The following is a 16,463-nucleotide window of genomic DNA, read 5'->3' on the forward strand; positions in this document are numbered from 1 at the left end:
ACATCACCACAGCTGCATGGGATCCTATAAACTCCAGCTTTTTCCAATGGTTTGCGAGCGTCCTTGGCAGGCTTAAGGTATTCCTGTATCTTCCTGGTGGGCATGTAAATTACGGTAATATTCCGCTTCGTCAAGATCCTCCCTATTCTTTCCGTTACATTTTTAACAAACGGCAGGAAAACCTTAGATTTTGCAGTAGCCTGTACGTCAGTATGATTTCTGCGTGGCTGCCTCAACGCACGTTTTATTTCGGCGGACGAATATCCATTCTTCATTAGTGCATTGTGGAGATGTTCCATCTCAGCGTCGAGCAACTCAGGTTCACAAATATTTCTACCTCTGTCCGCTAACTTCTTGATAACACCTCGCTTCTGTTGTGGGTGATGGTTCGAATCCCGGTGCAAATAACGGTCCGTGTGCGTGGGTTTGCGGTACACTGAGTGGCCCAAACTACCATATTCGTTTCTAAAAACAAGCACATCGAGGAAATGTAATTTGCCGTCTACCTCCTCCTCCATTGTAAACTGAATTCTCGAGTTTATACTGTTCAGATGTTCGTGGAACCGGCTTCGTTCCTCCCTACCGTGTCTCCACAGCACAAACGTGTCATCCACGTATCGGAACCATACATTTGGTTTTTTGCTGGCAGTACCTAAGGCCTGTTCTTCGAATTTCTCCATAAAGAAGTTTGCAATTGCGGGACTTAGGGGGCTTCCCATAGCCACGCCATCCGTTTGCTCATAAAACTGTTCATTCCACTTGAAATATGTGGTCGTCAAACAACACTTAAACAGTTCTAAAATATCAGCAGGAAAAATTCGATCCAGCTGTTCCAATACATCATTAAGTGGAACCATGGTAAACAGCGATACCACATCGAAGCTGACCAATATGTCCTCCGTCTGGACTACTATGCCATTCAATCTGCTGATGAAATGTGTCGAATTCTTTATATAAGAGTCCGAACGGTCCACATGTGCTATTAACAGCGTAGTCAAAAACTTGGCTAACGAGTAGGTGGGTGAACCAATGGCACTTAGTATAGGTCTTAACGGCACATTTTCTTTATGAATTTTGGGCCAATCCATAAAGCCTCGGTGGTAGCGCAACCGAATTGCAGAAACCTTTCTGTACACTCTCTTCAATGGAGGACTTTTTTATTAACCGCGACACAGTTCTGAGAACGTTGTTAGTGGGGTCCTTATTCAGCTTCCTATATGCTTGCGGACCCAGTAGATCAGTAATTTTACTCTGATAGTCGGCCACATCCATAACCAGCGTTACGCTTTCTTTGTCAGCTGGGAGAACCAAAATACTATCGTCGTCATTCAGGAGTTTTAAAGCTCTTCTCTCACCCACTCTCACTCACTTTTCGGCGCTTTTGCATTGGCTAATATTCTCACTGTTTCTATACGGATTTCGTTAGCCGTTACAGAATCCACACTGCGAATTCCTGCTTCTACACTGGCTATAATTTCTTCCGTGGGCACAAAACGCGGACTAACAGCAAAATTTCCTCCCTTGGTAAGCACAGGTGTCTCATCGTCAGATAACGAACATTTGGACGAATTGATAACCGTCCGGGAAACGTCTAAATGCCGAACAGACTGATTAGGTAGCAAATTATCAAACTTCTTCTTCTGTCTACTAGACGTTGTCAACATACGCTTCCCCATGGTATCATGCAATAGTCTATCAATTTTATCCCAGTCACCGCTGCACAGTTTATTACTGATCGTAATATGGAGAGACATTAACTTACAGTTTGTGCTTGCCAAGTCCCGTCGGGTCTGCTGAATGCGCTCTCGTGGTAAGGCCTCCTCAGTCCGTTTGAAAATGCGTTGTGCCTTTCCCGAATAGAACAGTTGCTTTATCTTCAGAAACTTCGGTATAACGCCGACGGCTCTGCAACGAGACAGGAATGTGAGGGAACACAAAAGCTGCACTCTCTTCTTCTGGAGTCCTTCCAGGCGTCGCACTTCTCTTGACATCTCCTCCCCGTAGAGGCGTCTGATACTAAAATGTAGACTTTCACGGCCGGAAATATCATGTCGATTATAATTATCTGGGCTGTTATGCCGTGGTCGGTTGATGAATTCTGAGATGATTCACAACGTTTTATCCTAACTAACTGTGCACCGTGATAAGCGACAGCATTTGTTACTGGGTAAACTGTCATTTTCTTGCTTTGAGCTGCATTAAAGAAAACATTATTAGTTAGGGTCCTATTGCCTTTATCCACCTGTGTTGCAAAGTTAACTACTGAAACCAAATTATAGGATCCAAATAAGGTTTCCAGATCATTTTTCCTATTACAATCCTTTAGAGAATTTACTTTGAAGTTACAGACTATTAACTGCTTGCTGCTGTGTGACAGACAGCACAGTAAGGAATACAGTTTCCTTATAAATAGTTTACAATTTCCCAGTGGGGATCTATGTACTGTTACAACTAAAAATGAACTATTTTTCGGCATTAATTCAGAAGCACAAACTTCTCTGTTCTAATCGCAGTGTTATTGAACTTGTGATCTATCTTAATGTAAGTAACAACTCCTCCTTTTACTATGTTATTCCTGCATGATTAAGCTGCAATAGTGTAATCTTTTATATGTAACTTATCTAACCCTGTGGTTATGTGGTGATAAGACAGGCACAGAATGTCTATCATTTCAGAGCTCTCTAAATTTTCCAAACAATCAAGAAGCTCTTCTACTGTACTACCCAATCTTGTAATATTTTGATGAAATAAGTCATCCTTACTTTTCTGTGCATTATTAATCATTTTATGGAACTCTTCTCTTATTTTCATTTCCTTCAAATCAAGGTACTTGAATCCTGAGTCTAACCTAAAACAGATGCCCCTCTGACACCAGTAACCACTGGGACCTTGCTATGTGTGATGGTGGCCCCCATATGTTATCTGCAAGAAGCTCAGTCAACCTGTCTTTTCCTCTTCTATTCCAGTTTAGGCCATATCAAGCATATTCCCATTTTCTGGTTGCAACAACTGACACTACACCCACATGAGATTTCGCTTCAGTCAGCAACAGCCTGCTCAACTCAGTGTTCACGTGGCTCACAGCTGTATTTACCTAGGGTTCGTCATGGCGCTGCAGGACCTCCACAAAACTCACATTTGTGTGTGTAGTTTCTGCTCACATTTCATACAGGTCACACTTAATGCTGTAATTAGTGTTCTTAGCCACGCTGTTCCCTACTCTACCAACTATAATAACCTGATCCTCTTTGCCAAAACCTTTGCACAAATTCCCTATGTCCTCTGTCACCTGGCTAAGGCAACACTTGGCTTCGCAATACTTGTGACCTGGCACCCTGTCTCTAATTTGCCCTGTACCATCTGACCTACACCTCTCTCATTATTACTAAATAACAACAGGACTCTAACTAGTCTCTTTCGGTACTGACCTACATTCAGTTTCTTTGCTAGAAGTCTGCTGCATCCTACTGTAACCTACAGTCGAATGAGGCTCTTCCTCTCCTACTTCAGGTACCAAGTCAAATTTAATCTAATGTAGATGAAGCTGAAGAGCTGTTCTCCTTTCACCCACAGCTTGTTACCTTTACAGAGTTCATTCATTCTTTACTGATCCACTGAATCATTTTGTGTACAGTGAGTAGTACATGACATGGGACTAGTCATTATAGTTGTTAAACATTTAAAAATATATAACGCCAAATTAAATACACCTAGACTTACATAATTGTATGATAGTTATAGACTGCAAGATATAATATTAGTATACTCACAAGTAGTTCAAAATTAAGGTCAGCTAAGCCTAATTAAAATTAAAATTTGAAGATATATTTAAAATCAAATCAAGTACAGATAAGCATTACATAATTTATACAACAGTTAAGATTTTCTAGATAAATATAATGAGTACATACAAGTAGATCAATTTTAACAGTCTGTTAGGCCTTATTAAAATTTACATTTTGAAGATAAATTATGGTACAGAAGGATAAGTGTGCAAATATATTACATAGAAAAATCACATTCAAAATATTCATGTAAGTTACAAAAATAGTATTTTAATAATGTCAATTTAAGCCTTATTTTAAAATGTGCTAGGTTTTTGATGTTTTTTGTATGTTTGGTAGTAGATGATTATAAAGTAAACATTCAGTTATCTCGGTTCCCAGATCTCTGCTGATGGTGACTGCAGCCATGAAATCCGGAGACGCCTGTTGCTCGGTAGACAGGCGATGTCAAACCTTGACAAGGTTATAAGGTCCAGAGATATAACACTACCAACAAAGATCCGTATTGTGAGGGCTATGGTCTTTCCAGTTGTGATGTATGGATGTGAGACCTGGGGCATTAGAAAGGCTGAACGGCGAAGAATTGACTCCTTCGAATTGTGGTGTTGGAGGAAACTTCTTAGAGTTCCATGGACTGCAAAGAGAACCAACAGATCAATATTGGAGCAAATTAAACCAGATTTCTCCCTGGAAGGTCTAATGTTAAAACAAAAGCTGACCTAGTTTGGACACACAATGCGAGGGCATGCCTCGCTGGAAAAAACATTAATGCTGTGGAAGATTGAAGGAACTAGAAGAAGAGGACGTCAGAGGATCACAGAAGCAATGTGTTCCAACCTGGAAGGTCTACGGGAGAAAGTGCAAGACAGGAAAAAGTGGCGTGATTTGGTTCATGGGGTCACGAAGAGTCAGAACCGACTAAACGAATAGAGAGAGAGAGAGAGAGATTATAAAGTTCAATCCCCATGGATTTTACACTATCAGCATATAATTTGGTGGAATGGGGAAACTGTGTCAGCAAGTATTTCCCTCTAGTGTTGTGCTGATGATAGCCCAGATTCTGCTTCAGGGTGCCAAAAATTAAGCTTGGTATAACTTAGTGTCTCCAATATGTACTGGCACGGAAGTGAAAGAATACCTAATTTTCAGAATAGTTGTTTACATGAGTCTCTCTGCTTTTTAAATAACAGTATCCTGACAGCTTTCTTTTGTAGCTTAAATATTTTATTGGACTCAGATCTGTGGCCCCAGAATATGAGGCCATATGTTAGGATTGAGTGCAAAGAGCATGGCACACTGTCGTTAGGATTTTTATGCTCGTCACTTCCATGGCTGTCTGAAGCATAAAACATACTTTACATAGCTTTGTGGCTAAGCTGTCAGTGTGCCTTTTCCAGCTTAGAGTGTCAGAGATAGATATTCCAAGGAATTTAGTTACATTTTTCAGTTCAATACTATTTCCACATATTTGTATAGTTGGGAGGGTCAGATTTCTATTTTGGACTGTATGAAATGTTAGGCCTACAGTCTTTTTTTGCATTAAGAAGTGGCCTATTAGCTGTAAGCCATGACTGCAGTAGAGCTGTACACTGGTTGACTGCAGCTGCAATGTGATTATCTGAGTCAGATATCTGAATGTTGGTGTCGTCATAAAAAAGGGAGGTATTACAAGTCAGTAGGTGAAGAGGAAGTTCATTAATGAACAGCAGAAATAGGGTCAGGCCTAAAATTGATCCTTGAGGAACATCATGTTTTATGGTTTGCATATCAGAGCATGAGACTGGATATTCCTGAAGGGGTGACCTCACATAACTGCACATACTGGCCTCTGTTTAGTAGGTAGCTTGCAAACCAATCGTAGGCAGTGCCACATATACTATAGTTATATAGTTATGGTAATAGTATACTGTGGTTTACAGTGTCTAAGGCCTTTGAAGATCAAATAACAACGCCACAGCTGGCTGTTTCTTATCTATGAGAGTTAGAGTTGTATCTAGAAATTTATAAACAGCATCTACTTTTGTTTTCCACTCCTGGAATCCATATTGAGCTGGAGGAAGACACTATATTTATTCAGAAATGATTTTAGTCTGTCAGCTGCTACATATTCAAATATTTTACTGAACACAGAGAGGACTGCTATTGGCTGACAATTATTGGGATCTTGTTTAGAGACTTTTTGTGTATCAGTATAATTTTTGCTATGGTAAGTAATTTAGGGAATACACCTTCCAGAAATGAAGAATTAATGATATGTGAGAGAGACTTACTTATTATACTTGAACATCTTTCAACAAGGTAACAAGAGATTTCACCTTGTCCAGCAGAAGGAACCATTTTTATTTTTTGGCCGACTGTATTTTCGATTTCTGCTTCTGAGGTTGGTGATGAGAACAGTGAAGTAGTAGAGTTGCTCGAAAGAGGGGCCGGCATAGGGTTATTCTTTAAGTGACTAATTAGGGTTTCAACAGAATTTCCCCAGATATTTTAACCCCTTCAGCCTATCTTGTTCAAAATTCGTGTGAGCCTGAGGGGCACAAATATTTGCCTCCTTCAAATGATTCCCTAATCTTCTTTGCAGAGCCTACAGTTCCATGGGAAGGCCTCGTTGAGATTCCCATTCGGTCCCCCACTACAGTCACGCTTGTGAAATTCCTACCAGTACCAACATTATACACATGCGTCTCCCTCTGAGACAATCCTACTGCAAAATCCAGACTTATCGCGCATTGCAACACAGATTACACGCTTACAAATAGAATTAAATCACTTAACGTACTTTACGCTATAGGAATTTTCGTTACTCATGAGCAGCAAAAATTAGGCCTACGGGTTAGCGCTTCAGTTCTATGATATAACGTAAAAAGTTATTTATTTCCGCTTACAACAAGAACTTAGCACTCACTCAACTGCAGTATACCTTGAATTATGTTAATCACAACAGAATGTAACTTTATTGTATGCAAACTGCACGTAAACAACAGACTGGTGCGAAAGATTCTAAATCAAACAAATTAAGATTTGCGCGACTTTCCAAATTAAGAACTTAACAGTGAATGAATGAGATCAGATTAATTTGTCGGAAAGAAAAACAGAAGAATTAAGTGGGATTCGCTAAGTTTATTGTGCCAAAACGTAAATAATATATTATTACAACTGTAGAAGATTTACGAATGACATGGGAAAGTAACTGAAGTCCCCTAGTTGAAAGAAGCTTCGCTTGAAGTTTTCATCACCTTGATGAAAACTGTGTTTGTCAGATCAGTGGAAAGAGAATTAATGTTTGACTGTTGTCCTAAACCTATATTCCTTAAAGCTTTCACTTTTTTTGCATAGACTCCGTCACTTCTGGATTAAGAAACCTAAGTATTTATCGACTTAAGTGATGATTGATTTAATTCAAAGATTCTAGATAATAAGTTTCAATGTTACTTTAGTAAGTGGCACGGAATTACATCACGTAAGAGTGATGCTTACTTTTGTGAAAGTTTGTTAAATAGATCTTCGAATGTGAAACACTCTGGAATCAACGTGTATAAGAACTTTGCACCACAGTTGTGACATTTGTGGAGGGTGTTGTGGCTGATGTAGTTATGTACTTGCAAAGTTTTACAAAGCGGTAGTTGTCTCGATTCCCAAGCTTTTGATTTCCTGCTCACTGAATTCAACGCAGGAAGCACAATGGTAAATGTGTGTTGCCAGTGTCTTCGATATACCGTACACGTATTTTTTTCGTTTATAACCTTTTCGCTCTTGTTGTAATCCCTCGAAGTAAACAACTGTTTGGAAGAGGTTATTACTAAATTGTTTTGATTGTGTCACAGGCAAAAATCACATCTACATTATGTCGAATATCTCCTGGGAAAAATAATCAAGCGACAGTCTTTTAAACGGGCACAAACTGCACATCAGATTGTTAATAGTGTTTTACCATATTTATGTAATAGTATAAGTCGCGTGCCTGCCTTTTATGTGTCTCACTATGGCAACAGGACGCACTTATAGCAGTATTCGAATTATTTCCTGCTGCTTGGTGCTTTCATTTGCGTTAAGTTCTCGGTCATCCGTTGCTGTTGTTTTGTGACCATGTATACACCCCAACACTTGGGAATTTGGTGCGATTGAGCTGTATTTTTTGCAGTTTAACGATACTCCAAGTTTTGAAGTCTTGAGACCAAAGTAAGTGACGTGTTTTGCCAAAAGTAATAACTTGTGTGCGCGCAATATTTACCTGATGCCATTGCATTTGCGTACATTGCTTTCACATACTTGATACAATCACAATTAAGATTTACCAGGTCGATTTAATTTTCGATTTGTGTTGGTATGTGCAATGTTGATTGCATTTTGTTTATTTATATGTTCTAGAACATTTATTACTTCGTGATATTGAGTTGTGGCTGTACAACTTTTCTATTGATGCATGGCAACAATGTGATGACAGCTATTCAAAATCAGCTGTGAGCGATTCCTCTTCATATTACAGTTTCTTAAACACTTTCAGCAATATGAAATTTTACTTCACATATTGAACATTTTGAACTGTATGTGACTATAAATTATTACTGGAATGTCATTAAATTCCTTTGCTATTTTGAATAACAGTTAACTGCTAGGGGAAAAGAAAGTCGAAGTGTGTGCCCTAATGCAACAGAAGCATGTAAATAATTTTCCCAAGCATCCACAGACAGAGAGAGAGAGAGAGAGAGAGAGAGAGAGAGACTGACTGACTGACTGACTGACTGACTGACTGACTTCTCAAGTGTTTTGATTTAGCTCGAAGAAAGATGTGCAGCTATCATGTGTGCTGGTGTTACGTTGATGGATGACACAGATATAGTTGCGTTCTTAAGATATTTGCCATTTACGACTACTCACATACATTACACAGAAGATTAAAAAAATGTTGTCTATGTCAATTTCATTTAGTATACATACTTTTTTTACTCAGTACAAGATAATTTTTTTAGGGGGAAATTATGGGCTGTGAATTATCAGTAATTAAAAATTTATTTCCTGTATATGTATTTGAAATATAATACGTGATATATCTGTTACAGCTGTGCTAGTGATTTATTTTTCACCAAAATATTAAAGTATTTATTATGAAAAATCTATAGTTTTCATACACACATTTTTTGGAAAATAAGAGTTGGACTAAAATATAAAGTTATGTGACAAATTTTGGATTAACACGCAAGATGATTTGGTTATAAACAGAATTCTCAATACATTAATGGGCAACTATAAAGATGAGTTGTTGGCAGCACCAGAAGATATGTATTGTTATGCTGTTGCACTGTGGTGTCAACAGATCTTCAGAACAAAAGTAGATTGTTAATGGTGTACACAACTTGTCTTGCCATTGTTGCCTGAAGATGCAACACAAAACTTGTTGCAAGCTGTCATTATTTTGCTTTCTGGAATGTAATTTTCAATTAAAATGACTAATATAATTTCAGTTAAAACTTATGTATTAAAACTGTTTCAAAAATTATGTCATAAATATATTCACACTTAATTGTAGGGTATAAAATAGTACTTTCTTTCTGTATTGAGCAATAAAACTATGTATGACTGCATACAATTTTATGGAGCAGTAAGTATTGTTAATGTAGCTGTGGGATGAGTTAAAATTTCTTATCAAAATTTTGCTACAAAAGTAATGTGGTGCATAACAGTATAAATGGTGTAGTAAAATTTTTGCGTGGAAACTGATCGTGGTCCATTAATATTTTAGATGCAATATTGACATGAGGTACCACAGTTATTATAGGTGGTATTTACATTTTTTTACATAATGCATTACCTTTAGTAACTTGCACTAAGTTATTTCAATTTTATGTTTCAGTGACACCTGTCCCCTTATGTTTTTAATTGAATATAAAGTGCTGAGAGTTTGTCAATTTGCAGTGGGCTAAACATTGACCGTGATGAGATTTTGGTTGGTCATGTGCAAATGGGTACAGCCCAGTGACAGTACAGACATGCACAAGATGAATAGTGTCATGTAAGCTTATGTTCACCCGAACAAAAAAATTCTAATTTATCAGTTGTAAACGCATTAAAAAATAAAACATTAGTGCCCAAATAGGTGTGTTCTTGCTACGATATAATTTCTTTTCCATTCAAGATAGTAAACAGAACTTGTTGAGTTGTTTCTAAAAATAAATAAGATGTAACCATAATTTTGAAACTGCTTCACTGACAAAATTCACCGATGAGTGGTCCAAATATGTTGGATAAAGATGTTGATTTCCTTTATTTGCTGCTTCAGAGCTGTTGCCCCTTATGTGCTTTTTCTCAGTTAGTGAGAATAAATATTGGGCACGTCTGAGAGCACATTGGGGTAGCAGCAGATACGTATTTTAATGAAATGAGCTTAAAATTGTTAACTGGACATTTATTCCTGTTACACCTGGAATCGCCACAAACAATAAAATTCCATGGAGATTCTGACAATTGAACCAACTGAAAATTTAATATCGCTGATTGTGAATATTGGTTCCTGATAATTTTGCAGATCATCTCACTAAGAAATGTGTAATTTTTAGTTCAAAATTTTTGCTCTATTTTTAGATAATAATAATAACCTAATGTTGTATTCACCAAAGTGGACACAGAAAACTATTGACTTGTGAAGCTTGTTGTTAATGACTGCTTTCAGTTTGTAAACCGTAGCATTAACGTACAGGTAATTTTAGTAATAAAAGAAGTTATTCAGTATTAAACTGAATGTTGTTGTGACCCAGAAAGAGTAAAGTATTCACGCAGAGAAAAAAATTGACCACCATTCATGTCAACTGTAGATGATGATAGTAATAATGTAATTTGTGATCATACATAAGTTGAAAAGATTGACTTTCTAAACTGTTGGTCTATTAGATATATTACTTGGTACACCTAATTTATTTCTTGAGTAAACTTGTACTTTGAGATTTGATTTTGTTTCAGTCAGCTAGAGCATAATTGTGGTAGTTCCGATGCAAGTCACATTGTTGTGATAATATGTAAAATATTTAGATTAAGATTCATCATGCAAATGATTCATGGGATATGAAACTTACTATGAGACGGGTGCATAGTTCATTGTGTTCCTGGAGAGTAACAGCTGTGTCAGATCATGAAATTTTATTGAATATTGTATTTATCTTATGGGAAGATTATGGTTGTCGCACATCTTGGAATACCAATGCAGCCTCTCATTTGGTATCCAGGGAGCTGTTGTTTGAAATAACTAAAACATGCTGTAAATATTTCTGTTAGTAGGAAATATAACTGGGGACCAGTGTGAGAAGAACCAGTCCTTGTTTGAAATCTGAGCCACTATAGATATGTATACTGACTGGTTTTTGTTATAAAATTGATGAAACTGTAGGGGAAAAAAGTATTTAAATTCTCCACTTGAATGTGATTATAACATTCCAGTTGTCATCTGAAACCGAATCCATTAAAATAATTTGCATCTGGGTGAATTTTTAAATAGACAGAACTGTAGAGTAGAAATGTTAAACCTGGGTCTGAGGCAAGTGGATTTTAGCTATTTCCCCCCCAGGACTTATTTATTTAGTGTCCATATTATCACATGCACAATACTGGACATGTAAAAGTACAAAACAGCATCAAATATTATTTATTTACACCATATACAAAATTTGGAAATACGGAAGCGTCCGATCCCACCCGTCTGCTTTGACCCATGACGTCACAAATATGGCGGAAACAAAAACAAACACACACACTTTCCACAAGAAGCCTAATGACACTAACGGGACAAGTGCGGGAAATGGGCTGTTTTGGGTGGGGGGCAAACTAAATATAAACAAATTTAAACGCCTTGCGTAGCTACAACGTGTAAGTGAAGACAGCCATGCATGAATGCCCACCCACCTCCCCAGGGGTCGTAACCCCTGCAACCCATAGAAGATAAAGATGCTTCAGTAGGTGACTGGTGTTTTTTATCTTTTTAAAAAAAAATCTTACGGGATAGAACGAACAGATCAGAAAGATAAATATAATAAACTAAAACAGAAATTCGAGGAAACAGATAATTAAAATAAGTAATAAGTGTTTTTAAATTTAAAAAAAATCTCACGAGATAGAACGAACAGATCAGAAAAGTTAATAAAATAAGATAAAACAGAACTGGAGACAGCCACACTCAAACCAAACTCCGCGCCGTCATGACGTCACACACAACACCCGTACGTCACGGGTCAAAGCCGATGCGTTGGATCGGACGCTTCTGTCGACCCCAAAATTTTATCATTCTTACCTACACATTTTATAACAAAAACCTTGTTCTACTTAATTAGATTATAAAATTATATATGTACTTACAGATAAAATAATGCCTTGGTTGATTTTACTAAAATTTTTAAATACCAGTACTGTAGTTAAACAGGCGTAGGAACATATGGTATGAAGGTTGGGTGCATAATTATATATATATGTACATTGATGACAGTAGTTTAGTTTAATGTAGGAATACTTAGATAATTATGAATTTTTGTTTAGAGAGGTTATGAGGCAGACCTACAGATTTGAGCAAAATTCCAGATATTAGTTGATGCTGTAGAAGCTGTTGTTAATTAGTAGATTTTTTAGTTCTTTTTTAAATATTTTAATGTTTGGTGTTTTTTTATGTTACACGGCACTGCACTATAAACAACACTGTCCTGATTTTCTGTGCGCATCCCTATGATCATTCCTGTTCATTGTTTGATAAATGTGGATCTCACTACTACAAGCTGAAACTTGGTGGTTTTTAATGGCACAGATACTTTCAGATCTAAATATTGATGGTAAGGTCATGATTTTTAATTCCTGAAAGATACCTCTACATGATTCTCTGTAAGCAACATCACTTATTAATCTTACAACTTTCTTTTGACATTTAAAAGACTGCTTTGCAAAAGATGTATTTCCCCAGAGTACTATACTATACCTCAGTATACTATGCATGGATGCCTTTTTTTTTTTCATCAGTCTACTGACTGGTTTGATGTGGCCCGCCACGAATTCCTTTCCTGTGCTAACCTCTTCATCTCAGAGTAGCACTTGCAACCTACGTCCTCAATTATTTGCTTGACGTATTCCAATCTCTGTCTTCCTCTACAGTTTTTGCCCTCTACAGCTCCCTCTAGTACCATGGAAGTCATTCCCTCATGTCTTAGCAGATGTCCTATCATCCTGTCCCTTCTCCTTATCAGTGTTTTCCACATATTCCTTTCCTCTCCGATTCTGCGTAGAACCTCCTCATTCCTTACCTTATCAGTCCACCTAATTTTCAACATTCGTCTATAGCACCACATCTCAAATGCTTCGATTCTCTTCTGTTCCGGTTTTCCCACAGTCCATGTTTCACTACCATACGATGCTGTACTCCATACGTACATCCTCAGAAATTTCTTCCTCAAATTAAGGCCGGTATTTAATATTAGTAGACTTCTCATGGCCAGAAATGCCTTTTTTGCCATAGCGAGTCTGCTTTTGATGTCCTCCTTGCTCCGTCCGTCATAGGTTATTTTACTGCCTAGGTAGCAGAATTCCTTAACTTCATTGACTTCGTGACCATCAGTCCTGATGTTAAGTTTCTCGCTCTTCTCATTTCTACTACTTCTCATTACCTTCGTCTTTCTCCGATTTACTCTCAAACCATACTGTGTACTCATTAGACTGTTCATTCTTTTCAGCAGATCAGTTAATTCTTCTTCACTTTCACTCAGGATAGCAATATCATCAGCGAATCATATCATTGATATCCTTTCACCTTGTATTTTAATTCCACTCCTGAACCTTTCTTTTATTTCCATCATTGCTTCCTCGATGTACAGATTGAAGAGTAAGGGCGAAAGGCTACAGCCTTGTCTTACACCCTTCTTAATACGAGCACTTCGTTCTTGATCATCCACTCTTATTATTCTCTCTTGGTTGTTGTACGTATTGTATATGACCCGTCTCTCCCTATAGCTTACCCCTACTTTTTTCAGAATCTCGAACAGCTTGCACCGTTTTGTATTGTTGAACGCTTTTTCCAGGTCGACAGATCCTATGAAAGTGTCTTGATTTTTCTTTAGCCTTGCTTCCATTATTAGCCGTAACGTCAGAATTGCCTCTCTTGTCCCTTTACTTTTCCTAAAGCTAAACTGATCGTCACCTAGCGCATTCTCAATTTTCTTTTCCATTCTTCTGTATATTATTCTTGTAAGCAGCTTCGATGCATGAGCTGTTAAGCTAATTGTGCGATAATTCTCGCACTTGTCAGCTCTTGCCGTCTTCGGAATTGTGTGGATGATGCTTTTCCGAAAGTCAGATGGTATATCGCCAGACTCATATATTCTACACACCAACGTGAATAGTCTTAATATCTGACAGGACTTGCTTCGTTTTTTGTTAAGCGTTTCTGCATGTTTTTCCCACCTTAGATGCTCATCCACCCATAATCAAAAAAGTTTTATGTGATTCTTTTACTGAATTTGGCAGTTTGGTAACATGAATTTCACAGTGGTCCTGTTTTTGTTCCTTATATGGTTGAAGTTTGTTCATGCAGTTGTCTTGTCATTGACATCTGGACAGTTATTGTTTAACAATTTCCAGCCAGTTCTGCTGTTTTGTCAATTTTTTGCTGCATCTCAAAATCATTATTACCTTTTATAAAGCAGCTGGTATCATCAGTAAATTGTACAGTATCGGTGGTTGAAAATTGTTGTGGCAGTTCATTAATAAAACCAAGAATAACAATGGTCCCAATACTGAGCCCTGGGGCACCCCATAATTAATTTTTTAAATTTTTTTTATTTTAATTATTTTTTTTAATAATTAGAATGACACACATTACCATCCTGAGAAATTTGCTGTCTGTTTCATATGTGTTACATATGGCTTGAACCACTCGTAAGAAACACCATGGACACTATAATTATGTAGATCTGACAGTAGTACAGTATGATTTATAAGATCAAACTCTTTGGAATGGTCCGAAAACTACCCACAGGTCAGTTCCTTGTCCTCAGTAGCTTCGTAAAAGAGTTTTAGGAAATTGAAGAGAACCATTTGCATAGATTTGCCTTTTCAGAAACCATTCGGTGCATTTACAAGAATTTTGTTTTTGTTTAGGAAATCAAGCAATCTGCTATACATCATTCTTTCACTTATTTTTGAAAATGCAGATAGTAGTGATGGTGGTCTGAATTTTTTAATGTAAAAACTTGTCACCACTTTTATAAACTGGTATTACTGTTGACGTCTTAAGTTTGCTTGGAAACACACCATTTTCAAACGAGTCATTGATTATGTCCGCAAGTTGCGAGAGAACATTATCGGTACTATATTTAATAATTTTGTCAAGGGTATCAACAAGTCCACAGGTCATTTTACTCTTTAGTTCGCTGACAGCTCTTTGTACTTCTTCGGGTCTCACAGGATATAGGTACATTGTCCTTTCATTTATTGGAGTTATTTCCTTTGTCTTTGGATTATATTTACTTGTGATAAGGTTTTGTGCTACATTAATACAGTGATCATTAAATATATTAGCTGTTAGAAGTGGATCATCAGCAATTTCCTTTCTGTGTTTTATGGTGATTTTATTACTTGCATTTTCATGCTTGCATCTATAATAATTAGTAACTTTCCACATTGATTTCATTTTGTTGTCCCTCTTTCTGATATGTGAATCATTGTGCTTCTTTTCTGTAGCAACTATAGCTCCCCTGTGCTTTTTTCCTGTAACACTTTACAATATGAATTTAGTTCTGCAAGTGACTGAGACACTAATTCCATACTTTATGGCATTGAATTGTTCAGTGGTTTGCTCCACTCTGGTCCATCACTCTCGATCGTTGATTGCAACATCAGTTTCCCAGTCCGTTTACTCTGTGGTGCCATTAACGTATGTATTTCTTAGGAACTGTCTGATGGACAACTTTCTTCGTGTTTTACTTGGGTGATGGGAACTAGTGTGTGTTTTTGTCTATGGGTCATTTCTCACTTTAATCGTAGTGATAGGGCAATTTGGAGTATATCTCAGTGAAGCTACTCCAGAGTAACTATAAAACTAATAGTCTAATAATATGGTATTCCTATGATTAGCTGGAGAGGCAAGGCTCCATTTTGTACATAGTAATAATGAATTAGTTGTATTGTTGGAGTGTAAGGTAATGACATTGTGGTCCTGAATGCTGCAGATTGCTGTAGGCCTAAATAAATATCGATTTTACTGTCTGACAGTACGTATCAGTAACTCAAAAGGCAGTTAACATCTCCAATCATCAGAAAGATGGAGCTGCTTTTGAAGAATACCTGCCTCGCTGACAATGTAGTTAAAGGCCTTATACCAAGAATGTACAGTTTCCCAAAATTATGCAATGGTGGCGTACCACCCACTTCAGTTGTCAGTGTTATTGCACCTTCTACTTAAGGGTTGGCAAAATATGTTACTGAGGTACTGGTGCCTGTGGTTGCCCTCTGTAACCATCATACCATTAATTCAAAAGCATGCAGCTATTTCTAAATGAGATTGTAGTGATCATGAATGCGATATCTTTTATATCGACGCATTGGCTCTTTTAGCAGACCACTTCACATTTGCCATTGTCAAACTTTCCTGACACATTTTGATGCCGATTTATTCTCTTTACAGTGTGAAACATTACCCAAACGATTGATATCGCAGTC

The 16,463-nt window shown here is 37.4% G+C and overlaps 1 protein-coding gene across 2 annotated transcripts in view; it reads left to right on the forward strand.

The window, feature by feature from the left end:
• The first annotated feature begins 7,210 nt into the window (after positions 1-7,210).
• The window catches only part of LOC124722944 (vacuolar protein sorting-associated protein 26B-like), a 68,874-nt gene continuing 59,621 nt past the window's right edge, over positions 7,211-16,463 (forward strand). The window contains exons 1-2 of one of the 2 annotated variants that reach the window (XM_047248108.1): positions 7,211-7,469; positions 9,637-9,795. Coding sequence is in view for 1 of the 2 variants with exons in the window: in XM_047248107.1 (XP_047104063.1) it covers positions 7,467-7,469 (3 nt within the window). In the remaining variant the exon portion in view is untranslated. The remainder of the gene's footprint in view (positions 7,470-9,636; positions 9,796-16,463) is intronic. The other variant, XM_047248107.1, reaches the window with a different exon arrangement.

Source organism: Schistocerca piceifrons, chromosome X (assembly GCF_021461385.2).
Source record: "Schistocerca piceifrons isolate TAMUIC-IGC-003096 chromosome X, iqSchPice1.1, whole genome shotgun sequence".
In the NCBI taxonomy this organism is placed as follows: domain Eukaryota; kingdom Metazoa; phylum Arthropoda; class Insecta; order Orthoptera; family Acrididae; genus Schistocerca; species Schistocerca piceifrons.